We start from the raw sequence: 27,876 nt of genomic DNA on the forward strand, positions 1-27,876 counted from the left end.
ATATATGAATTAAATGCAAAATTTCGTGCATCTTGGAAACTCTTATATTATTCAAATTTTTTATAGATAGATAGAAATTGGCGATAGATAAAAACTGGCGTCCTGGCAATAATTTGCTTGATATCTCTCATATGTAACATATTATAAGTCTGGAAAACTATTGTAGTTAGAATCTTCAAAATCGTTAAGTGGGATTTTTATTTATACACATTCCTTTTAGGGTGGGTATAGCTAGTATACAAATATAGCTAGTATACAAATATAGAAAAAGAAGAGACCAATGGAACTGAATGATCTTAAGATCTAGGCAGTTAATGTTGCGTGACATGATGTGACAAAAGTAGAGTTTCAGTGGAAAAGCCCATATATACAAATGTATGTATTTACATATGTATGTAAATTATCTTCTATATTAAGATGGAAATCGTTTATAAATATATATGTATATCTGACATACATTCTATCATTTTGGATGTTATATATATTATAAAAAACACCATATCTTAAAATAGTCAGAGAATCCTCACACCTGTGATATGACTTGCATCACTAATGCTGCAAAAGTAATATTTTTATACAAATAATGTGAAATCGTAAACGGATTACTATAGTATTAATAAAATTTTTATTCTTTCGTAAACCAAACTAATCTAAATATATAGAAAAGCACACTTTATTTAACATTGTGATGTTCTAGATTAGGACATTACATTGGAGTAATACCAAAACAACTCACTTACTAAAATTATGAGAGTACATGATCAGAACATGGTCCATGTAATGCAAATTGTTTTCAAAAATAATAAATAAAATGATGCATGTCTGCATTATATAGGACTAATAAACGGATCAAGTACTCCAATAATGTTTACAGGGGAGTAGTTTTTGGATTACCTAAATGGATCACTTACGCCAGGGTATAATGACTTCAATCACTCATACTTGTTGCGAGAATAAGTTTGACTTTTTATTAGTAATTTCTACATTTTATCCTGAAATCTGCATATACCAATTTTTTCTACAAATAAATATTATGGAGGTCCCAAAAAAGGTATGGAATTTTTAGATGTCGAAATGGTTTCAGAAGATTACATTTTAAGAATAAAAGTACTAAATACTGAAAATAATCTATTTAGCGTTCTCAACCGCTCTTAAAAATGATGGTGCCTATATACAGAACATCGGGTCCATTCACCTTCCTAAGAAGGGTCATTCCGTTTGCAATTTCCACAATATAATTTTCCCACCCTATAAAGTATGTATATTCTGGATCCTTATAGATAGCGGAGTGGCAAGGATTGCGCCATGTTCGTTTGTCTGTCTGTAGAAATCAAATTTCTGAAGCCCCAGATATTTTATAAAATAATTTTTTTTTAAACACACTCTGGTGAAGAGTATATAATAATCGGTAAAAGCGAATATAGACTTCTTACTTGTTTATTTATGATAATTGACATACTATATAAATAAAATTTTTAAAGTGTATTTATACCCTACACCACTTTAGTGGGGAGGGTATATTGGGTTTGTGCTGATGTTTGTAACGTAAAATAATATTGGTCATATACCCACCTTAAAGTATACCAATCGGCTTAGAATCATTTTCTAAGTCGATTTAGATAATTCAATGAAATTTGGTACATGGTCTTCTATTGTCCCAGGGACGAAGCCTATTGAAAATGGTTAAGATCGGTCTATTATTTCACCTAGCCCCCATACAACTGATGCCCCAAATAGGGCTTGTAAACCTTGTAATCAAACTACAGGTCGCAATTTTGAAGATAATGCAATGAAATTTTGCACATGATCTTCTATGGTACCGGAGACAAAGCCTATTGAAAATAATTAACATCGGTCCGTTATTTCACCTAGCCCCCATACAACTGTACCCGCCGAATAGGGCTTTTAAGTTCATAATTATGTTTAATATACTCGTATCTCGACAAAAAGCTGCAAAATCAAGTTCTATACTAGCCTTGATGACCCTCATGAATTTTGTAATTATAGGGTCTCTTTTGGCCCTAGCCCCTATACAAAGCCTCCTTCAAAATTTGACCTTAATGTCCACAATTTTGTTCAACAATAAATGGCTTAAGTATAATTCAAGGCAAGGTACAATTCAACTTAAATGCTTTATTATGAAAACTAAATCGCATTTTATTTTTTACAAGTGTAGGGTATTATATGGTCGGCCTCGCCCGACTATAATTTCTTACTTGTTTTTAATTTCTCTTTAAATGTTGTTTTGTTTTCCTTTATTGATTATATACATAAATTTTATTTTTCCTTTTAGTATTCTTATCAATGTTAAATAGAACAATAACATTTTTAAGACTTCATTTGTGAAGCTTTTTAAAGCCATCTAAAAATGTATTCTTTTTTATGAAGATTTATCAGGAAATAAATATCAGCGTAGTGGTGGCTATAAATATAGTTTTAAAATTCACATGTTATTTTTCGCACAAATTAAATAAATATTTCTACCGTGTAACAATATAGTGGATAGGACGTATCATACGTTAGTGCAATTGTTTATAATACCTAGAATCACTTCTGTTTACCATATTGCAATTTTGAAGATAACTCTATAATACGTAAAAATAAGTTCCTAATAATCGGATATAAAACTTTACAATATTTTTTTGCGGATCTATCCATCATTGGATATGGCTCCCATAGAAGTAACATTCATAAGGAAAGTAAATTACTTCCAAATATTAATTCACATCGATATAAGGTATCACATAATCGTACATAGCCGACTTGTTATTTGTCATAATGTAACATATCATCAGCAATAAATATTCACATTGTTTTCCTCTGAAATACAGTTGTTAATGGTAACAACTAAAAAACATAAAAAAACACGTTTGAATCAACACTTCACGAATTCCAATCAAAATCTTTTGAATAACTATATACATACATATGTATGTATGTTAATGAACAAAAATATGCGAAAATATAGTATGCATGTATTCACGTGTGCAATTTAGTGTGATATTTGATATTCAATTTGCAATTCTTTTATCTCGCATTCAATCTCACGTACACAATTCGTTCGTATTTAAAGAGTTTATTCCGATACGATTTAGATAAAAAATAAATAGGCTAATATATCTCTAATATACACTCTCTACTTAAATGTTTTTATAAGGCATACAAAATTGAAATGATTTACGATTATGATCTAGAGAAACAAAATATATAACATCACAACAAAAACTTATTGAAAAGTATTGAGTAAAAATGATTAAAAATTCACTTTGAATTCATTAGCATTTTAACTCATAATTTTAACACAGTGATGATATTGGAGACAGGTAGTTACCATGCTCGCTACTTAAATAAGTACATACAAATAAGGAGTTAAAAAGTTGTTTTGTTTCTCGTACAATAAAACTACTCACGAACCTGGACCTCATGTTCGTTAGTTTGCTATCTTACTCATGACACCACTGTTTACTTAGTTATTTTATTGTGAGTCAAATAATAATTTTCACATACAAAAACTATTTTCTTTCTGTGTGTGCAAAAAGCATTTAAATGGGAAAATTCAAAATAAAGTATTTACACATCTGATTATATGTAAATCATTACAAGATTACTTAAAAGTAATACCGACGGTATGTAGTAGTCATTGTAAGTACATGTCATTACCGAGTTTTTGCTGGGATATGTATCTAGGGACTAGTCGCTATCTTTTATTTTCTAGATTCAAAATGTCAAAAATTTTTTTTATTAACATGTTTAACCATTTACAGTTGATTTTGGACTAAAACATCACATTCTCGTGCTTTTTGAAAAATGTTGATCTTTTACGCCAATAGATTGCATTGGTAAAATGAAAATATCTTTTTTATTTTTCTTTGAAAAATTTCTATTTATTGGTTGTATGAACATTGTCATAGAAAAAAAGTCTATTATAAATTTCTGTATAAGTTCTATTATAAATTTCTGTATAAATATAAAATATCTTAAAGAACTATCGAAATAAACAGTTTTTTTTGCTGCTCTGAAAAGTATGTTATTTAAGGTAGATTCAAATTCTGTAAAGCATTATTCATATAATACAAGAACAAACGATTTTGGAAGGAAAAAAATATTTAAAATTTTTTTAAAACTATCCTAATGTTTAACAAGTAAGAAATTATAGTCGGGCGAGGCCGACCATATAATACCCTACACCTTTGACAAAAATATAATGTGATTTAGTTGCCATAATAAAGCATTTAAGTTGAATTGTACCTTGCCTTAGATATACATACTTAAGCCGTTTATTGTTGAATAAAATTGTGGACATTTAAGTGAAATTTTGATGGGGGCTTTTCATAGGGGCTAGGGTCATATGAGAACCTATTATTATGGAATTCGTGGGTGTCATCAAGTCTTGTATACAACTTGGTTATTGCAGCTTTTTGTCGAGATATGAGTATATTAAACATAATTATGAACATAAAAGCCCTATTCGGCGGGTTCAGTTGTATGGGGGCTAGGTGAAATAATGGACCGATGTAAACCATTTTCAACAGGCTTCGTCCCTGGGACAATAGAAGATCATGTACCAAATTTTATTGAATTATCTTCAAAATTGCGACCTGTAATTTGATTACAAGGTTTACATGGACGGACGGACATAGCTAAATCGACTCAGAAAATGATTCTGAGCCGATTGGTATACTTTAAGGTGGGTATATGACCAATATTATTGTGCGTTACAAACATCAGCACAAACCCAATATACCCTCCCCACTAAAGTGGTGTAGGGTATAAAAAGGCGTGTATGAATAGTTATACATATATTGCACATATATAGTATGAATGTACGCTTTAACACGCTTCGAATGACGCAATAAATTCTAGTTTGAAAACTATATATTAGCTAGCATTTTCTCATAAATGTTTTAAATTAAAAATGTATCAATCGAAATACATTCCACAGTTTGATTATCCATTCATTTAAAGAACAATATCTAAATGAGATTTTATGACGATATGTAGATTTATATCCTTAATCTGAGTAGGTACTTCGGTGTATTTGAAAAAAGTCGAAATCCAAAGACAAAAATTTACTTCGTACTCTTCTGAAGGATTGAGCTGCGCTGAATACAAATCTAGAATTTATTCATCACATCAGGTTTTCCAAATATCGTGTCATAAGTTGAAATAATCCACTTTTAGGCTATATTAGGACGTTATAAGTGCTACAAGATATCTTTATTTACAAAATCTGGTATGTCATCTGAAAGTCTGTCGACTTTAAAATAAAAATTAAAGAGATTTTTAAACAATTCAATTGGATTTTCAGATGAAATAACAAATTTTATAAACGAAAGTATCTTCTCGCTATTATAGCGTCTCAAATATGTTCAAAAACGGGTTTTTCAAACTTTATAACACTATATCTGGAAAACCTGATGTGATGGATAAAACCATAATCCGAAAATTACATAAACTAACATTGATCTGTCAAACATATTGTATTGGATATATCCAGATAGAATTTATACAAATATTAACTACATTTACATAACTTTTTTCATTATCGTGACCTTATTGCCTAAAGATCTCGTATAAGACCCACTTCCGAAAATCGCCTTAACTTTAATACAATGCAAATGTTTTAATATTAATTCAACTAAAATCGTATGAGCCATAAGTCATACAAAAAATTGCTTCCGAAAACTATCTTATATCGATATAAGCTATTCTATGGGCTTGGGCCTAATCGAATGTATTTTCTAACTTCTTATTTAAATTATTTCCTTTAGCTCAATTCATCAATTTCGAAAATACTAATAAACTCATAAAATCATTATGGCCAGAGGCACTACACCTCACTCACCTTCAACCACATAACCAACCTAAACTCATTAGTTTAAAGATGATTACGATTTATATACATACATGCTTACAAAATTGGGAACTTTCTTAAATTTCATTTAAACACTCTGAAGCATAAACATTTTTGTCTTAGCAAAAAAAAATCTAAGAATAAATTTGGCCTGAAGGATACAATTCCTTTATGTGAGTAAAAAAAATACACATTATGAGTGAGTGTGTAGTTAAAGAAGTGTTCAGTGATAATTTACAACCACGTAGACACAATTTTTATTTCCTAAAAGCATTTTGTACCTTTTCTTTTTTTTTGCGAGAAATTTCGACAGTCGTAAAAATAATAACAAAAAAAAACAAACATTCCTTTATAAAAGAAAGATTCCAAATGTCAAGGGATGTTATAAATTTTAAGAAAATAAGAGTTTTATGTTCATCTGGAGGGAGTTTAATACACTTCATGGTGACATAACGTTTATGGCAAAATGAAACAAACAAAAAACAAAGGAAACGGAAGCCATAAATAATGAAATAGCATTGACCAAGGTGAAAACTCTGTGCTTGAGTACTTAATAAATGGTTTAACTTGTTAAGTTATTTGTTTTACATAAATTATAAGGCGTTAACATGGTTTAAGACTCTAAGAACTCTATACTTTTACTAAATTTTAAATAATTTAAAAATTAAATTATTTAGATAACATTAGTAGATTTAGAAATCTGCAACATAAAGTTGAATTTTACTTAGTATATAGTATTTTATAAAATATTAAACTTTAATTAAATCAATATTTTATTTTTTTACAGCCAACATCAACTATTTTAAACGGTAAGTTTTATTAGGTTTCCCTTATTCATTTATTTAGTTCGTTATCCGTAAAATGGTTCTTATATATCAACTTTTAACCATCAAGTTTGGCTTATTACAACTTTATTTTATAACTAACAAGATTGATTACAATTTCATAAAAGGTTTAATAAATCTTAACCTTTTTATCAAAATACTTTTTATAAGGGATATTCCTCCTTCATGCTTTAAAAAATTTTTATTATGAAGAAGTTTTTCAAGCTTAGATAATGCAAGAAGTTGTTACCAAGCTGGAACACAATATATAGAAATCATTAGTTCAGTGACAACGGATTCCATGTTGAATTGCAATACTTAAGTCCGCAAAGTTCCATATTATCCTATTTAATACTTAAACGAATTAAAACAATAACCCCTTATAAAAAAATCCCAATATGAGCGTCCCTAATGTGTATATAGCACTTTGTAGAACTAATATTTTGCCATGTTAGTACAACCGAATATTTTAATATAACTTGTTTAAACTTTATGGTTTCGGGCAAAATGTCTGATTACCAGGGAAACCAAAACGTGCTAATGCGTGTTTCTTATGGTGCGTCCTATGGAGTTGTAGATGATATACATACATATTTACACTTTTCAGAACAATTTAAGAATTTTGACATCGATGTGTTTTTGCATATTTTACCCATAAAAGCATAATTTTACATGATTAGATTTTAATGACATATTTTCGGTATATTTTCGAATTTTTAGGGCATATTTTAGGGTTTAAGTGCATATTTTGATATTTAATGCTTTATTGTGCCCTATACCATTATAGTAGGGAGGGTATTATAAATTTGTACTGATTTTTGTAACATCCAAAAATATTGGTCCTACATCCAATCGGCTCAGAATCACTTTCTGAGTCGATTTAGCTATGTTCGTCCATCCGTCCGTCTGTGTATCTATGTAAGTCTTGCCCTCATGCTACAGGTCGCAATTTTCAAGATAATTTTATGAAATTTGACCCAAGGATGAAACCTATTGAAAATGGTTAAATCGGCCCATTCGCCTAGCTCCCATACCCGAAATATTCATACGTTAAATATTCTTGTATCTCTCGGCAAAACTTAGTTTTATAAAAGCCTAAATGATACTGACGATTTTCTTAATGATCGAAAGTCCTTGAAAGTCAAAATTCACCTATAAATACTAATATAAAGAAAGGCCCATATTTAACCTACTTTAGAAACATTTTTGGTAGAGTAGCGTCAGTTTAGAAACTATGAATACAACTGGAAGAAATGTATCAAACTTTGTAGTTTGGAATTGGTTTTTTTTAGAGACCAATGTTAATTCTTTTTTATCTATATTTTATAACATTAATTACTGAATATAACATTTAGAATCTATATTTATTATTTGCTCAAGACGTAGAGTAATGAATATAGTCCCTCGGTATATATTTTTACAATCATCCAGAGTTAATTTACTTTCATTTAACTACTATATAGATTGCATAAGGGCACAATACCGACATTACTCCGAAATTACTCCACCCTTTATTACCAGTAGCATATTAAGTAAACAATTGTCTTTACTTTGTAAACTAAACAAACAAAAGTATTAAATGTGGTAAACATCCCAGCAAAAACTTTCAATTTCATTTGTAACGACTTACCTATTAACACATTTTTCAATTACTTGTCCTTAGAAGTAGTCTAAAAACATCTTATTAAAAATGTGTTTTATAAATACTTTCTAATTCATTAGTCTTTAGCTTCTCCATATATGTATGTAGATATACGTATACGTTTTTTCACACGATTTATATTGATTGATTTTTCTTATCACTTGTAAGCGATAGTAGTAAGTACTTGTTTCCTATGACCGTGTTAAAATAATGACTTAAAATGCTATGGTGTAAGTAAATTTTAATATTTTAATCTCTTACTTGGTAATGAAAGTTTTTGTTGGGATATACATACAAATTAAAATAATCATTCTCCCTAGATGAAAGTATTATAAATAGTATGAAAGTATATATTTATAAAACTGCTATGCTATTCTACGCTACTACTATTTTAGTGTGATAAATGTATACAATTGCTTTAGGAAATTTTCCTTTTCACATATTAAATAACATCTTTCATCATTTATATATACATTTGTCGTTATTCTTCTTTATTTATTTTTATATTCTCACTCGCATATTATATAAAATCAAATTAAATTCAAATATAACATTGTTTAATAATTACTGTCCATTAATATACATGAACTCTCCATCTACCTCTGCTTTATATTAAATGTAAGTAAATAATTATTCTAAAAATCTGTCACTAAATTATGTGTCTTAATTATTTCTTGAGAGATTTATTTCACAAAAATCTGTCAACAAAATACAAAAAGACATTCATTTAGTGTGGTCTCATTATATCAAATCATATTATTTTTTCTCTTGGCGTTTTTCTCTAGCCGGGCTAAATATAAATATAAAACCCATGAACACTTGGAGAAATTACAAAAAAACAAAGAAATCTATATATATGAACGTATACCCCTGAAATTTTCTAGATAATTCTATTACAAATGATTCCGAGAAGTTTTCAATTTAAAAAAACCAAAATCGGCCAATAAATATTGGATCGGTCTACAATTGGTCATAGCTAACATACACATCTCCCATATAAATTCCTCTTCTCAAAATCACTTAATCCTAAATAACTCATTAGCTATTTATAATATTCAGATAAAATTCTACACGAATATGTTGTGTATACATCGAAATTTCATTTAAACTCAACTTTCTTAAAGCATCTAATCGCAAATAACTCATGAAATATGAATAATGATATCGGTATAAAATTCTAGTTTATAGGTGATGGGTATTTAAGATTCAGTATAGTCAAATATAGCACTCTAACTTGTTGATAAGTTAACTTTTATAATACCATTTAGTCCCATATACCAAACAAAATATTTTTCTTTAAGTGTAATTTAATACCGTTGAATTATTTATGGCTTCATTATATTTAAAAGTTCATAAAAATCAAAATTAAAAATAATAAAATTTTCTGCAATACGGTGGTTTTGTTTTCAGTATAATTTTGTGCATTTTTTCGGTATTTATTTTTTAACATATACATACTTACATATGTATGTAAATTCTCTTAAATCGGTAGACTATATATTTCATTCCATCCCAGTAAAATTAATAGCTTTTTTTTGATCAGATTTATTTACTCTTAAATGCCGTAAACAAATATTTTATTCAATATTTTCATTTAATGTGGTGAAGACATTTGCTTTGTAGTCTTTTTGATTTCAAAACGTTAATTTAACTGTTTTTTACAATTCCTTGTAAAACAAAATATGTTTGTTTGTGGTTAAAACTTGTGTTGAAACTATACATAAATATTATAATAAAATTGTTTTCCAAATAATATTAATATTTTTTTATGCTACTATCAAAGTTTCCATATGGTCAGTGATTTAAGATGTGTATCTAATATTCGTGTAAAACAAACTAACTAATATACTATTCTATATATATATCTAAAGTATTGGATGTATGTATATTTAGGGGATGAATAGAAATATGAAAGAAATACAGTAGTTAGCAAAATAGAATTTTTTACATAAAATGGGCGTCATTTGGAAGGATCTATTAAAGACACTTTTTAGAATGCGTTACAATTTTGTATTCTGAAATAATAACTATAAAATTATATTTTTACTCCCTTATTCACAAACAAAATTTTTATTTTATAAACAGTTTATAAATTAGTTTTTGTATGGAGATTTTGTTTTATAAACCTTTTATTAAATAAAAATGTTGTTTGTGAATAAGGGGGTTAATATATAAATAAAAATATTCATTATTAATATATCGAATATTTATAAGCGAAAGAGTAAGTTTTAGTGAAAGCGAAGTCTTTACATAAAAGAGGTTATGATCTAGTTCCGTTCTAGTTCTAGTTCAGTTCAGTTCAGTTCTAGTTCAGTTCTAGTTCAGTTCTAGTTCAGTTCTAGTTCAGTTCTAGTTTCAGTTCTAGTTCAGTTCTAGTTCAGTTCTAGTTCAGTTCTAGTTCAGTTCAGTTCTAGTTCAGTTCTAGTTCAGTTCAAGTTCAGTTCTAGTTCAGTTCTAGTTCAGTTCTAGTTCAGTTCTAGTTCAGTTCTAGTTCAGTTCTAGTTCAGTTCAGTTCTAGTTCAGTTCTAGTTCAGTTCTAGTTCAGTTCTAGTTCAGTTCTAGTTCAGTTCTAGTTCAGTTCTATTTCAGTTCTAGTTCAGTTCTAGTTCAGTTCTAGTTCAGTTCTAGTTCAGTTCTAGTTCAGTTCTAGTTCAGTTCTAGTTCAGTTCTAGTTCAGTTCTAGTTCAGTTCTAGTTCAGTTCTAGTTCAGTTCTAGTTCAGTTCTAGTTCAGTTCTAGTTTAGTTCTAGTTCAGTTCTAGTTCAGTTCTAGTTCAGTTCTAGTTCAGTTCTAGTTCAGTTCTAGTTCAGTTCTAGTTCAGTTCTAGTTCAGTTCTAGTTCAGTTCTAGTTCAGTTCTAGTTCAGTTCAAGTTCAGTTCTAGTTCAGTTCTAGTTCAGTTCTAGTTCAGTTCTAGTTCAGTTCTAGTTCAGTTCTAGTTCAGTTCTAGTTCAGTTCTAGTCAGTTCAGTTCAGTTCAGTTCTAGTTCAGTTCTAGTTCAGTTCTAGTTCAGTTCTATTTCAGTTCTAGGTCAGTTCTAGTTCAGTTCTAGATCAGTTCTAGTTCAGTTCTAGTTCAGTTCTAGTTCAGTTCTAGTTCAGTTCTAGTTCAGTTCTAGTTCAGTTCTAGTTCAGTTCTAGTTCCGTTCTAGTTCAGTTCTAGTTCAGTTCTAGTTCAGTTCTAGTTCAGTTCTAGTTCAGTTCTAGTTCAGTTCTAGTTCAGTTCTAGTTCAGTTCTAGTTCAGTTCTAGTTCAGTTCTAGTTCAGTTCTAGTTCAGTTCTAGTTCAGTTCTAGTTCAGTTCTAGTTCAGTTCTAGTTCAGTTCTAGTTCAGTTCTAGTTCAGTTCTAGTTCAGTTCTAGTTCAGTTCTAGTTCAGTTCTAGTTCAGTTCTAGTTCAGTTCTAGTTCAGTTCTAGTTCAGTTCTAGTTCAGTTCTAGTTCAGTTCTAGTTCAGTTCTAGTTCAGTTCTAGTTCAGTTCTAGTTCAGTTCTAGTTCAGTTCAGTTCAGTTCTAGTTCAGTTCAGTTCAGTTCTAGTTCAGTTCTAGTTCAGTTCTAGTTCAGTTCTAGTTCAGTTCTAGTTCAGTTCTAGTTCAGTCTAGTTCAGTTCTAGTTCAGTTCTAGTTCAGTTCTAGTTCAGTTCTAGTTCTAGTTCAGTTCTAGTTCAGTTAGTTCAGTTCTAGTTCAGTTCTAGTTCAGTTCTAGTTCAGTTCTAGTTCAGTTCTAGTTCAGTTCTAGTTCAGTTCTAGTTCAGTTCTAGTTCAGTTCTAGTTCAGTTCTAGTTCAGTTCTAGTTCAGTTCTAGTTCAGTTCTAGTTCAGTTCTAGTTCAGTTCTAGTTCAGTTCTAGTTCAGTTCTAGTTCAGTTCTAGTTCAGTTCTAGTTCTAGTTCTAGTTCAGTTCTAGTCAGTTCTAGTTCAGTGTTCTAGTAGTTCTAGTCAGTTCTAGTTCAGTTCTAGTTCAGTTCTAGTTAAGTTCTAGTTCAGTTCTAGTTTCAGTTCTATTCAGTTCTAGTTCAGTTCTAGTTCAGTTCTAGATTCCAGTTCTAGTTCAGTTTAGTTCAGTTCTAGTTCAGTTCTAGTTCAGTTCTAGTTCAGTTTCTAGTTCAGTTTCTAGTTCAGTTCTAGTTCAGTTCTAGTTCAGTTCTAGTTCAGTTCTAGTTCAGTTCTAGTTCAGTTCTAGTTCAGTTCTAGTTCTAGTTCTAGTTCAGTTCTAGTTCAGTTCTAGTTCAGTTCTAGTTCAGTTCTAGTTCAGTTCTAGTTCAAGTTCTAGTTCAGTTCTAGTTCAGTTCAGTTCAGTTCTAGTTCAGTCTAGTTCAGTCTAGTTCAGTTCTAGTTCAGTTCTAGTTCAGTTCTAGTTCAGTTCTAGTTCAGTTCTAGTTCAGTTTCTAGTTCAGTTCTAGTTCAGTTCTAGTTCAGGTTCTAGTTCAGTTCTAGTTCCGTTCTAGTTCAGTTCTAGTTCAGTTCTAGTTCAGTTCTAGTTCAGTTCTAGTTCAGTTCTAGTCAGTTCTAGTTCAGTTCTAGTTCAGTTCTAGTTCAGTTCTAGTTCAGTTCTAGTCTAGTCAGGTTCTAGTAGTCAGTTCTAGTTCAGTTCTAGTTCAGTTCTAGTTCAGTTCTAGTTCAGTTCTAGTTCAGTTCTAGCGTTCTAGTTCAGTTCTACTAGTTCAGTTCTAGTTCAGTTCTAGTTCAGTTCTAGTTCAGTTCTAGTTCAGTTCTAGTCAGTTCAGTTCAGTTCTAGTCAGTTCTAGTTCAGTTCTAGTTCAGTTCTAGTTCAGTTCTAGTTCAGTTCTAGTTCAGTTCTAGTCAGTTCTAGTTCAGTTCTAGTTCAGTTCTAGTTCAGTTCTAGTCAGTTCTAGTTCAGTTCTAGTTCAGTTCTAGTTCAGTTCTAGTTCAGTTCTAGTTCAGTTCTAGTTCAGTTCTAGTTCAGTTCTAGTTCAGTTCTAGTTCAGTTCTAGTTCAGTTCTAGTTCAGTTCTAGTTCAGTTCTAGTTCAGTTCTAGTTCAGTTCTAGTTCAGTTCTAGTTCAGTTCTAGTTCAGTTCTAGTTCAGTTTCTAGTTCAGTTCTAGTTCAGTTCTAGTTCAGTTCTAGTTCAGTTCTAGTTCAGTTCTAGTTCAGTTCTAGTTCAGTTCTAGTTCAGTTCTAGTTCAGTTCTAGTTCAGTTCTAGTTCAGTTCTAGTTCAGTTCTAGTTCAGTTCTAGTTCAGTTCTAGTTCAGTTCTAGTTCAGTTCTAGTTCAGTTCTAGTTCAGTCTAGTTCAGTTCTAGTTCAGTTCTAGTTCAGTTCTAGTTCAGTTCTAGTTCAGTTCTAGTTCAGTTCTAGTTCAGTTTCTAGCTCAGTTCTAGTTCAGTTCTAGTTCAGTTCTAGTTCAGTTCTAGTTCAGTTCTAGTTCAGTTCTAGTTCAGTTCAGTTCTAGTTCAGTTCTAGTTCAGTTCTAGTTCAGTTCTAGTTCAGTTCTAGTTCAGTTCTAGTTCAGTTCTAGTTCAGTTCTAGTTCAGTTCTAGTTCAGTTCTAGTTCAGTTCTAGTTCAGTTCTAGTTCAGGTTCTAGTTCAGTTCTAGTTCAGTTCTAGTTCAGTTCTAGTTCAGTTCTATTTCAGTTCTAGTTCAGTTCTAGTTCAGTTCTAGTTCAGTTCAATCTAACATTATAGGACCGGGTGGGTCATCCAACAATGATAGAAACAAAAAATCATCCGAGGATTTTCGGTATTGACATTCTAATCCGAGCGTGAGTACAGAAGAGAAATTAAATTTCTAATTTGCTTTCATTCCACTTGAACACAAATATATGTATTTAAGCCATTTTCCTAATCATTACGTCAATTTAGCGAATTTTCCTTTAAAGACAACAAGAATAAGTTTCCACTATTTATTAATCTTAAATTTGATTTGTTTATTTATGTATTTATATTCATTTTTTCTATATGCGTGATTGAATATATGAGTGAGTGTTTTAGTTGGTTTCGATCAGTTTATATTTGTTTTCCATTATACTGCGGCTACAAATGAAATGAAAAGCACAACTGACATTAAAACAAATGAAAACAAACAAAATACAACTACACTGTGCTGACGTTAGTTTGAAGAAATGTGTCATCAAAATAGAAGTTATTGAGAAATTCATTTGATTGTATTCTGTTGTGTTTTAATGGTTTTTATTACTTATTTAGTCTGTGGTATAGAATGAATGAATGAATGGATGAATAAATTGAATGACCTTGAGTATTGAGTAGTACAAACAAACAAATATTTGACATCTTCATAATGGACATTTTATTATATACATACATATATATAATTTCATTTTATCGGGCTAAAAGGAAATGATTGGATATGTATGTACATAAGGATACAAGGCACAGTGGGGCAAAATCAAAATTTTTTGATATGAAATATTATACAGCTAGCGAAATTTTCTTAAACAAACTTAATGTTATCTCTAAAAATGTTACTTAAAATCTTAAATTAAAAAGAAAATAATTTATAATGTTTTACAAAGCTCCTAAATAAGAGACTAAAGTTAGAGGTCAAATATCATAAAAATTACTTAAGACATCATTACAAAACTATATACACATGTGCTAATTTTTATTTAGCTATGTATATAAACTTCCCTAGATTGAGAATTTTTTTGTCTAATTCAAAACAAAATGTTCACAATAATTTACTTAGTTTATTCACTACTGTGCTTTGCATTTGGTATTTTATTACACCATTTAGGTCTTGTGTGTATTTTAATATCATAATGGTTTTCTCTTAATACATTTTATTTTATTACTATTTACTTTAAAGAGAAAATGTAAACATTAAGGGAATCTGACAAAATTAAAACTGATATAATATTCTTATAAAATTTGCATATGTATAATGTATATTTGTAAAAATATAAAATCTCAAGAAAAAACAAATATGTGTTATGTATTCGACTGCGTCCTTCACCATAGTGTGTTTTAAAAAATAATTAAATTTTTTATAGTATTTTAATTTATTATACACTACACATTTTTAGTTGGGGGGGTATGCTGACCACATCTACCTTACTTGTTGACCGATTTTGATTTATTCGAACAAACTTTACTACCCCAATAGTATATTGGACGTATGATGGTTTATGTAAAGGGAACCCAAAAATAGGCTTAAAAAAGTGTTTTATGACCATTATATCAATATGCAGTAAAAGAAAAATATGCTCTTTAAATGCATAAAATATGATCTTAAAATAGCAGTGTTAATCTTGTCCATGAGCCTTTACGACGCACCATAAAAAACAAGCATTTGCATATTCCTGGTTATGAACCTTTCAAAGTTTCAAAGATATAAAATCTTATTGGAAGAAATTACGACTACATACTTACCATTTTTGTTAACAAAACAATAATGTTATTGATGAGTTAATAGTTTCTATAATTTATAAACGTTTTTGTATGCAGCACATTATTATTCATTTATATTAAATCAATGCAATTATATTTCGAATACTGCTTTCATTCATAATAGTTTTTATTGAGAATTTTGGACAACGTGTGTTTGTTTATGAAAATTTTTAATTTATTGCAACATTTATTATTTCACTTTTGTATTTGCCAATAAAGTGTGATTTTATTTACTTTTAATATTGTTGTTCTTATTATTGTTTTTTTTTCGCAATAACAACTAATGATTTATGTGATTTTCCATAAATGTTTCGGCATTAAAAATCACTTAGTTTAATTTGTTTATGAGAATTTGTATCTAATTAACATTTCACTATATTTATTTTAGTTTATTTTTATTTGTGTTATAAAATGTAAAAATTATTATTTCATTAATTTACAAGAGCATTGGGGTTAATAAATATTTGCAAATTATTTCTGTATTTAAAGAAAAATGTTTCGATTTAATGCAGAAGAGGGGAAACCATTTTTAAGTAATTATATTTATAAATAATTTCAAATCATATGTCTTAAGGTGTATTTGTTGTAAAGTTAAAAATCTTTTTCGTTTTATAGTTATGTGTAACACATAGGTACTACAGTAGGAAGCTTCTATAGTCGAGCCATCTTTCCAGAATTTAGTTAGAGTGATTACTATGTTTATGAAATTTATTTATACCTGTAATCATACATGATTTATTACATTTTGTGAGTGAACGCCTCCATTCCCACACAAACAAGTAAAATCGTAATAACATTACCATTCTTGACATACTACTTCTATTTTTATACTATAAACATCAACAATCCCTTGGGCGTATGAGGAATTTTCATTTTGATTTTGTTACTTATACGTATAGGGTGCAAAGAGAGGTAAATAATAGCAGAGAATAAGTTGTATTGTTTTATTACAATTAAAATTTTTACACTTTATTTACAATATGTACATACATATGGACATTAGGGCAGCCCCGTTTGTATGGAGGAAAATAAGGTGTCGATGTTCCCGACTAAAATTAAAGTTTAATTGATTATAAGGTACCGTTTCTCAAAATTTTTGTGCTGTGGTCAATATTTGGTGAGCTGGATCAAAGACAAAAAAGTCCTTTTTTGAGGTTTTTATAATTTTTTTTCATATTTCTTTCAAAGGAAAGATAAGAAATTTTGGTATCATAAGAAAACCTGGAACAAAATAGATATTAAAATATTAAAATAAACTACAAAATATAACGAATTTCTAAAACCAGAAAAAACCATTTCGGTAAAATTGTATGAGATTTATAATGTAATAATTTCAATTAATTACATTGTATAATTCTATGTAAAAATTTGAAAAACTTAAAAATTTTCCAAAAAATTACGACATTTGTAATAATTTTGGAGTTGTATACAAATTTATCTTATGTCATTGAAATTGTCTCCCAAAGTCCTGTCATATGATACTAAATTTGCATATGATTTCTTTGCTAGAAATGAGCTGTGATCCAGCTCGACAAATATTGACGTCAGGACAAAAATATGGAGAAATGGTATCATAGAATGAACCAAATTTTCACTGATGGAAACATCAGTAACTTCCATTTTGGGGCCACCCTAATGTACATATGTTTCTTAATTTGTTCTGTTCAAACATATGGAACATTTTTTTTTTAATTTTTATATCTTCTAATTGAAAATATAGACAGAAATTTGTGTATAAAATACGAAACAAATTCATCACATTTAATAAAACAAAAAATATTTTATTTATATAAACTTTTCTACATTTTTCCGTATCATTTCGCACATAATTTTTTTGCAAATTAAAAACAAACATTTTTTTGTTCTGTTTCATTTTATTTTTTAGACAAAATGCAATAAACACTTAATTTTTATTACTTTTTTTCGTGTTGTTCTTTACAGTACAAAAAAAAAAAAATAAAATAATATATTAATGGTGAAAGGTTGACACCAAGTAAAAGACATAAGTTTTAAAACATTATATAATAACGGTAATCGCGCTCAGCATTATAGAGAAATCGTTTGGTGTAATTATATTGTATTCGAAAAAAAAAAATGTTAGTTGGTGTCAACTTTTCACCATTCATTTTTATACTAAATGTGCTTTGGACAAACAACCCCGGTACATTAATTGTTTTGTATACATTACTATATATTTGTTTGTTTTGCGCTAGCATGTCCGTATTATTAATAAGATCTGTGGTATGAGCATATTGTTTTTTATTATTTGGTGTTTAGTTTTTTACCAAAAAATATATGTACAAATATACAAAAAGTTCTTAAATTGCTTTAGTATATCATTTAACAGTTTATTAAATGTTCCGGTCCTAATTTTGTTTTCGTTTACTGACAGGAAGCTATTCGCTATTTTTGCTACACTTCCAGGCATAAGTTTTTGGGAAATAATAAAGTTTTTTATTTGTTAAACAATTTAAATAACTAAGTAGAAAAGGAAAATAAATATACAATTTTAATTGTATCTTTAATTTTTGTATGAGATTTCTGGAAAAAAAAAAACTTTACTATTGTTTTTTCCGTTTAATTTCCTAGAAATACATTTTTATATTGCAGTTTAAAAATGTTCTGTTATGTTTTACATTACAACTTGTTTAATAGTACATTGAACTTTTGGCCTAACATTGAGTTTGCAGTTAATAAAATACTTAAATAAATCAGTATTTAAATAAAATCCAAAATACTATGTATATAATGCTTCTAAAAATTATATAATGTTTTGACCCATAATTAATCCAAACACCGTAATATAAATATATGGCCCATAAGCATGAATAATAACATAAATATTATTGTAAACTTCTGTCAGAATTAGTCCATTATAGGACTTACAGTAACCTGATTTTTGGAAGAGGTCTTTTTATGGGACTTGGATCAATTATGGACCTAACTAAACACAATTTGAAATTTGAAAAATTTTTGGAAAATACATAAAGATGGGTTATATGCTGGGTTTCTAAACTCGGAAACCATAGCATAAATTTAAAATACAAGGATTACTGTTACTTTTATGCTAGTTACGAGCTCTAAAGTCATTTTCGGAAGGGGACCGTATATGGGGGGTAGAATCAATTATGGACAGATTGTTATAAAATTTAGTAGGTAGATTTTAGTTCCCACAAAACTTGTTCATATCGTATTCTTAAGCCAGTTATGGCCGATAAAGTAATTTTTTGAAGGGGACCTTATATGTAGGGTAGGGTCAATTATGGACCGATCCTCATAAAATGTTGTAGAGCGACTTTGGTTCATACAAAACTCGTTGACGTCGAATTTTATCGCTGTATTCGTTTTTTTAAAGCCATAATGAGTCCGATCGTAATCTAATTAATTAGAAAGATTTATGTTCCTAAAAAACTTGCTTTCGTTGTTGTTCATATCGTATTCTTAAGCCAGTTATGACCTATAAAGTAATTTTTTGAAGGGGACCTTATATGTTGGGTAGGGTCAATTATGGACCCATCCTCATAAAATGTTGTAGAGCGACTTTAGTTCATACAAAAATCGTTGACGTCGAATTTTATCGCTGTATTCGTTTTTTTAAGCCATAATGAGAGTTAAAGTTAATTTCTGAAGGGGACCCTATATGGGGGATTGGTTCAAATATGGTCCGATCGTAATCTAATTAATTAGAAAGATTTATGTTCCTAAAAAACTTGCTTCCGTCGAATTTCATTGCTATACTGGTACTTTTAGGCCAATTGTGATCGTTAAAGTCCTTTTTGAAGGTGGGGCTTCTATGGGGGCTACGGTCAGTTATAGGGGAATATCAGCCATACTTTACAGAATAGTTTCTGGATACTTAAAACTGACTTGTGCGCAATTTCATTACATTTACTGACAAATTAACATTTTTACGACGATTTAAACAATATTCCGGGGTGTCACTTATATGGGGGCTATGTGAAGGCGTGGACCGATATTGCCTATTTTCAATACCAAACATTTCTGATCGATGTATAATATTTTAGAAAAATTGCATCTTCCTAGGTCCAGACGGATGGACAGACAGACAGACGGACAGACAAACGGCCATATCTAGATCGTCTTAGAATTTTACAAGGACCCAGAATATATATACTTTATGGGGTCTGAGAGCAATATATTTCTCCAGGTTACATAAACACCATATCATTATATAGGTTTCAGCTTCTTCTTTTCAAATCGGTTGAGATTCGACTAAGTTACTGACTTTTAAGTGATTAAAGGTACGAAAAATCAGTTTTTTATACGTATCTCAAGATTTTGGAAGTATTTGGCAAATTTCAAAAACAGATTTTCGTTCTTCTCGGATCCACATTTCAGACAAATAGTATAATTTCCCAGGTATTTAAGTTTTCGTTTATTTTGTCTCACGGTGTAATCTATATTGTAATAATTTTTTTTGAATTTTAAAAACATTTATGTAAATATACATGGACATTTTTGATAATATCTCGGAAACTAGTTGGAATCTCAATGTGCTCACAAATCTTTTAAATTTAAAATGGAATTCCTCTATAATTAAGTAGTGCAATTAGAAGTTTGGTAGTCCATTAGATCGAATCACAAAACGAAGGTGCTTCAGTTACACCATCTCATGGGGGCACTATTTCATATGTTTTGTTCAAAATTGTACTCAGATTAAAAAATCCTTATTTTATAATGATTCTCAAAATTTTTTAGATCGGTTATATCGGCTGACAAATGGCTATATATAGTCTTAAATATTTTGGTATTCATCGTAAAACCAAGTGAGGTTAAGTCTATATGTTTTGCTTTCCAAATATTTTTTTGCATATATTTTATATACATATGTATGTGCTTTTGTTAATTTTAATTTATCTAAAGTAAAATTACTTTAAATTTAAAAATAAATAATTATTTGCTTACAGTTATTTCAGGATATTTATCCAAAGTAAGGTAAAATGTTTTTGATTTTTCACTTAAACATATGGCAGGCAATGTTTTAATTAAGAAGCACTATAAATTTAGTAGATTAACAAAATTAAAACAATTTCCTAACTCTCACTCACAAAATCACGAAATTCAATGCAAAATGTGTGGGAGGGGTTGGGTAAAATCATAAAATTTGCATATATAAAAAAAAGCAAAAAACTAAACTGTAATATTTTCTTTAGACATGTTAACATTTTTCCTTAAAAATAAATTGAAAAATATTGCATACATTTAATGTTAACACCGCAATCACGAACAAGGAAATAAATTCCTTACACGACTTTTAATAAATGTCTTAATAATTCAAAACATTAGATTTCCCGTTTTTCCTTTAGGGAAATTCGAAATTTTTAAATTACCGGTAATAAATTTAATTGTTTCATATTTCTTAACATTTCTCAAAAAATCTTTTATTGTTCACAGTTTTTTATATATATATTTTTTTTCATTTTATATTTTGTTTGTGCAATTTAATGCTTATCTCTTTATTTTAAAACAAATATGGCTTTGTGTTTTTTTAAATATTTATTTTAAATTTTTGGTTGTTTATATTTAGGTTTGATTTTGTTATTTTTTCCGTTAACCGTTGTTACTCGTAACGTTTCCAAATTGATACTGATGTTACCGTTACAGCATTCCTTTTAGTTAAACAGTTTTCTTGAAACAGTTAGCCATTATTGTCGTCCGTACATTCACACAGCCAACCAACCCACAGCCAAACACTTGAAATTGTTATGGGTTTTTTACAATAACATTTGTTTCACCAAATTTTTTAAAGGAAGAACATAATCAGCTGTTTTGTTATACGCGAGCATGAAGCTTTTTATAACTATAAAGCTTTGGGAGAGTAATTCGGAGAGAAAAAGCTTTCATTTGTTTACATTAAAATGCCGGCAACAGTGGGTGTTGGAATAAAAATAAAAACCTGAAACTCATTTTTATTTTGTTAAAAAATTGAGTTTAATGAAAAAATAAGAAAAACAAAATAGAAAAAATAATTATATTATATACACTGACTCAAACAATTGCCCGTAGGCATGTATTTAAAAACATATGTATGTACATTTATTTATTTATTTATTTATTGAAATATACTTCATAAATAAATGTATAAAATATACTAAAGAAACTAGACCATAATATTGCGCGCAAAATATGAAAAATTTAAAGTTGGATAAAAAAATTAATACATATGTACATTAGAGTAATTCAAGCTTGTATGAAGGAAAAAAATTTGTCTGACAGGCCGTCCCCCTCTAGAATTGTTCTATGGGTTTCCAAGTGCATTTACAAGGGGAAAATATCGATTTTTTCAGTTTTTGCTCAAATTTTGCCATTTAGTAATAAATTTATTTATTGTAAAGGCATCGTAATGTGCACAGAGTAAGCATTTCGGAAAGATATACATAAAACACAAAAATTGCTTAAAAACTTTAAAAGTTATTGCAAAAAAAAACTATAAATCATTAAACCTCACCGGGGTCAAAATCAAAATTTTGAATATTCTTTCTGTGTTTAATTCTTATATATATCCTTTATAATATCCAGTATAGAAAACTTAAATTTTTAAAAATCCATTTAACAAAATTTTTTAAAGTTCGAAAATGGAGTTTTGGAGATGCTGCTAAAATAATGGCCCTTTTTTGACCACAGACTAAACCAAGTAAGCGTTATCCAATTTAAACAAAAATTCGTACTAGCACATTTATGAATCTTATAAAGATAAACATAATATTTGTTTGTAAAATTTTTCAAAACTAAAACAAATTTTCTTATATTTACTTTTATATGTCTTCAGAATCACAAAATTCTCGCGGGAAATTTTAATTAATACTTAAAGCCTCATTTTGTGAAAAAAAACTCCAAAAAATGCCATTTTTCCCATATAAACGCATTTACAAACTTTGGCGGCGATGCGCGGGCTCTTACCCTCAAAATAATTGAATAATATTTTACAGTCTTCCATTTGACGATAAAATACAACATAATTTCACTATTAGAAGTTGATCCGAGCGAAAAGCCTATTTTCGACCCACCCTAATATACATATTTTAAGTAAAAAAATGTTCTTTTTAGAATATATCCCAAAAAAAGTATTTTTTTTTTTTTTTTTTTTTTTGTCACATTTCGAATTCATGTGCTGTGGGACACGTTAATGGCCTGGGGAATTTGCAATAACCTTTAACGTTTTTAAGCAATTTTTGTATTTTATGTATATCTTTCCGAAATGCTTACTCTGTGCACATTACGATTCCTTTACAATAAAGTTCAAAATTTATTACTAAATGGCCAAATTTGAGCAAAAACTGAAAAAAATCGATATTTTCCCCTTGTAAGTGCACTTGAAAACTTCAGAGCCGTTGCTCTTTTATAACCCAAAGAACAATTCTAGAGGGGGGACGGGCAAAATTCGCAACTTCGTTTTTTTGGAGCACTCTAATGTACATATTTTGTATGTACAATATTTGTCCGATTATAAAAAAATTGTTTTTTATCATAGACTTCTAATTGTAAAAATTTTAAAATACTCTGTTTTTGTAAATTATATCTTAAATGCAACACCTCTATAATTAAACTCAAAAATTGTCCATACATAACAATGGTTACAACATCAACGTGTGCCAATTTGGGACTCGAAAGCGAGATAATAGAGAGTCTAGTCTATAGTCTAGTCTATAGTCTAATCTATAGTCTAGTCTATAGTCTAGTCTATAGTATATAGTCTATAGTCTAGTCTTGTCAATGGTCAAGTCAAGTTTATAGTCTAGTCTATAGTCAAGCCTATAGTCTAGTCTATAGTCTAGTCTATAGTCAAGCCTATAGTCTAGTCTATAGTCTAGCCTATAGTCTAGTCTAGTCTATTAGTCTAGTCTATAGTCTAGTCTATAGTCTAGTCTATAGTCTAGTCTATATGTCTAGTCTATAGTCTAGTCTATAGTCTAGTCTATAGTCTAGTCTATAGTGTCTATAGTCTAGTCTATAGTCTAGTCTATAGGTCTAGTCTATAGTCTAGTCTATAGTCTAGTCTATAGTCTAGTCTATAGTCTAGTCTATAGTCTAGTCTATAGTCTAGTCTATAGTCTAGTCTATAGTCTAGTCTATAGTCTAGTCTATAGACTAGTCTATAGTCGTCTATAGTCTAGTCTATAGTCTAGTCTATAGTCTAGTCTATAGTCTAGTCTATAGTCTAGTCTATAGTCTAGTCTATAGTCTAGTCTATAGTCTAGTCTATAGTCTAGTCTATAGTCTAGTCTATAGTCTAGTCTATAGTCTAGTCTATAGTCTAGTCTATAGTCTAGTCTATAGTCTAGTCTATAGTCTAGTCTATAGTCTAGTCTATAGTCTAGTCTATAGTCTAGTCTATAGTCTAGTCTATAGTCTAGTCTATAGTCTAGTCTATAGTCTAGTCTATAGTCTAGTCTATAGTCTAGTCTATAGTCTAGTCTATAGTCTAGTCTATAGTCTAGTCTATAGTCTAGTCTATAGTCTAGTCTATAGTCTAGTCTATAGTCTAGTCTATAGTCTAGTCTATAGTCTAGTCTATAGTCTAGTCTATAGTCTAGTCTATAGTCTAGTCTATAGTCTAGTCTATAGTCTAGTCTATAGTCTAGTCTATAGTCTAGTCTATAGTCTAGTCTATAGTCTAGTCTATAGTCTAGTCTATAGTCTAGTCTATAGTCCTAGTCTAGTCTATAGTCTAGTCTATAGTCTAGTCTATAGTCTAGTCTATAGTCTAGTCTATAGTCTAGTCTATAGTCTAGTCTATAGTCTAGTCTATAGTCTAGTCTATAGTCTAGTCTATAGTCTAGTCTATAGTCTAGTCTATAGTCTAGTCTATAGTCTAGTCTATAGTCTAGTCTATAGTCTAGTCTAGTCTATAGTCTATAGTCTAGGCTATAATCTAGTCTACAGTCTTGTCTGGTCTATAGTCTAGTCTACAGTCCTGTCTATAGTCTTGTCTGCTCCATAGTCTTGTCTGTTCCATAGTGTTGTCTTGTCTATAGTCTTGTCTGGTCTATAGTCTTGTCTGGTCTATAGTCCTGTCTGGTCTATAGTCTTGTCAGGTATAGTCTTGTTTTGTCTGGTCCATAGTCTTGTCTGGTCTATGGTCTTGTCTGGTCTATAGTCTTGTCTGGTCTATAGTCTTGCCTGGTCTATAGTCTTGTCTAGTATAGTCTTTTCTATAGTCTAGTCTATAGTCTAGTTTATAGTCTAGTCTATAGTCTAGTCTATAGTCTAGTCTATAATCTAGTCAATATTCTACTTTATAGTCTAGTCTATAGTTTAGTCTATGGTCTATGTAGATCCAGACTGGTTGGTCTTCAAGTTTAGATCCATCCATTTAGCGCAGATCCTCGTAGAAGTTTGCTCTAATGTTCCGCTTGACCGAGCATATTTGGTATTTTTGTATTAACGTCTAATACTGAGGTCACAGCACAAAAATCTTAAAAAAAAACTTGAATAATTTTAATTAGTCTAAGAAACATTAAAATTTTTATTGAGTTTATTCTTTTAACTTATTTCATTTATAATGTGAGATTCTAAAACGGCTATATAAAAATCCCTTTAATACTTAAAATGTTTGTCTAAAAGTTAAATCTAGTAACATATTTAACTTATTTAATTCAATAATCGATTTCGTATTACCATGTGACTATGTAAAAACTCTTTAATACTGTTTGTATGAAATGTACAAGCAGTTATATTCTAGTATTTTAGTCTATTAAAATCCTCTTGAGATAAAAACATATTTTTATTTTATTAAGAACAAAATAAGGCGAAGACATAAAATGAAATACAAATATTTACACACAATTAATAATGTGACATTTATACCACACTTTCTTGTTAATATTTTATTTTACAATATTGAGTCTAAAATATTAACAATAAACATAAAAATAATAATAATCGACCAATAATAAATTACGACCATGTCTTGTAATAAAAACAACTTGTTTTGTATAGACATATTTTTTCATACTAATAAACTCAAACTACCGTGAATTAAACCCAAACTATCAGGAGTTAGTTAGTTTCAGGCTTGTTGGGTTTAACTAAAACACATCATTCCACTAAGTAAATTAATCGAAAGCCTTTAAAGGTCTTAAGATTTAATATTTAGTGGGTGTATAGAAACATATGTGTGTGGCTTTTAATACGATTGTATTTCACCAACCATTAAACAAATATTGATTACAAAATTTGATTGAAAATTGTCTGTGTGTATTTAATATGATTGTCCATTACGACAAGTGTAGAAATTTTACCAATCATTCATTCGCTGTCAAATATTCAGATATTGAAAGTAGTTTATTCATAATGTTATCAGTGACCACAGAACAGAACCACTTCTGATTTCTGTACAAAAAAATAATTGTAGTTTTTTGACACTAGTTATATATTAGTATTAAACTAGTTCAATTGAACGTATACTAATTTCAAAACAATTTCTTAGAAATAAAAATGTAAATTTATTTTCAATGAAATAGATTAAATGCATTTAAACATTTATGTAATTATACTACTGATCTCTCAGGAAATGGCATTCAGCTGTATATTTCGTACGTACTTTACGAAACATATTTTAACAGAAAATAGTGGGAGCTGAATAATTTTAAAATATTTAGAATTTTTCGAAAGAAAATTTCCACAAACGTTACATAGAACGGATGTTAACGCTTTTGCGGAACCAGTTACCAAGATGACAACTAATTAGCGCCAAATCTAAAATGCTTATGTTAAGTTGTTAAGACATTATTAACATTTGAACACTGTCTTTGCAATGAATGTGTTTGCTGGGATGTTTTAAAGTTAAGTGAGTGCAATAACAATTTTAAGTGTATTGGAATATAAACATTTCATTTTTCGCGTGCATTACTTTTCTTTTGCAAAAATAACAATTTCAGAAAATAATTAACTATTTTATTAGATAAAATGTTGTCTTTTAAGTAAAATTATTAATTTCTAATACAAATAAGCACATTGCTTCTTAATAAAACTATTATTATCCCACAATATGGTTACTAAGTATAGAATTATAAAATTGAAAACTAAAATCGTTAAACTATTTCTTAGTAACACATTGATGAAAATCTGTAAATCTGTAAAGATAATTGCAAACTTTTATGACAGTATATTTATGTATACTAAAAGATTAAAGAATAAGATCGAAATATTGGAATATTAACAACACATTGATGGAAATCTGTAAACATTATAAAAACGATAATAATTGCCAACTTTTATGACAGTATACATATGTACATATGTATACTAAAATATTAGAGTATCAGATCGAAATATTGGTTCAGGTTCGTACAGATGTTCAAAACGTTTCAGCCTGTCCGTCTTTCTGTCTGTCTGTCTGTCTGTCTAAAATTAAAAGTAAAATAATATGGTGGTGGGAAATTTGTATGCCACTTTCGAAAAAATCGTTATTATTTTATATTATTCAGGCACCACTGTTATCTGTGAACATATATTTCACAAATTATTAGAAGTACTTGTTATACTCGTTCTAGAACTAGTTTTCTTAGAACAAATTCCAAACATTTGCTCAAGGCCATAATTGATATTAGCTGTGTTTTCTTGCCTGTCAAGTTTAAAGGGGTTTAATTAGAATTTGCATTAAAGTGTTCCACACAATTAAAAATGGTATAAGATAAATAAAAAACATTCATTCCTGCCAAATAGAAAAAAATTGTAAAAAAGTATATAGTTGGAACAAATAAATTTGAAGCAAATAATGTTTAAAGTCTTTTTATTTATATTGAAAAATAAATATGTATGTATGGTTGGATGTATGTATGTACTTCAATTTAATTTTAACTTAAATAGAAATTTGCACAAAAAACATCAATACAATTGTTTTTATTCCACACATGACATTTCTACATTAGTAAGAAGCGTTCTGGAATACAGCTGTTAAATAAATAAATATGTATATTTTTTTTTTGTGTTTCTAATAGTTTTATTTATAAAAAAATTAATATATTCATAGAAACAACTGCATATAATACAAAAAATTACTTTCGTTTATAACACATAAAATATTTTTCGTAGATCCACAATATGCATGCATTTAACTATTATGGGTCTTAATTTAAATCTAAGACGATTAAGCTCGACTGACTTTCTATTTAAAGCACGATGGAGTCCAAACTTAACTGAATTTGAAATAAAAGAAAAAAAAATAATCGGCCC

The 27,876-nt window shown here is 29.1% G+C and overlaps 1 protein-coding gene across 3 annotated transcripts in view; it reads right to left on the reverse strand.

Moving 5' to 3' along the window:
• The window catches only part of LOC119603308 (neuropeptide F receptor-like), a 57,337-nt gene extending 41,405 nt beyond the window's left edge, over window positions 1-15,932 (reverse strand). For all 3 annotated transcript variants that reach the window (XM_037955309.1, XM_037955310.1, XM_037955308.1), the window contains exon 1: window positions 15,661-15,932. In XM_037955309.1, the coding sequence (XP_037811237.1) occupies window positions 15,661-15,663 (3 nt within the window). In that variant the 5' untranslated portion in view covers window positions 15,664-15,932. The remainder of the gene's footprint in view (window positions 1-15,660) is intronic.
• Between the last annotated feature and the right edge of the window lie 11,944 nt (window positions 15,933-27,876).

This window comes from Lucilia sericata, unplaced genomic scaffold (assembly GCF_015586225.1).
Source record: "Lucilia sericata isolate MDLA Ls3-8-SP2 unplaced genomic scaffold, ASM1558622v1 Contig000292F_arrow, whole genome shotgun sequence".
Classification (NCBI taxonomy): Eukaryota; Metazoa; Arthropoda; class Insecta; order Diptera; family Calliphoridae; genus Lucilia; species Lucilia sericata.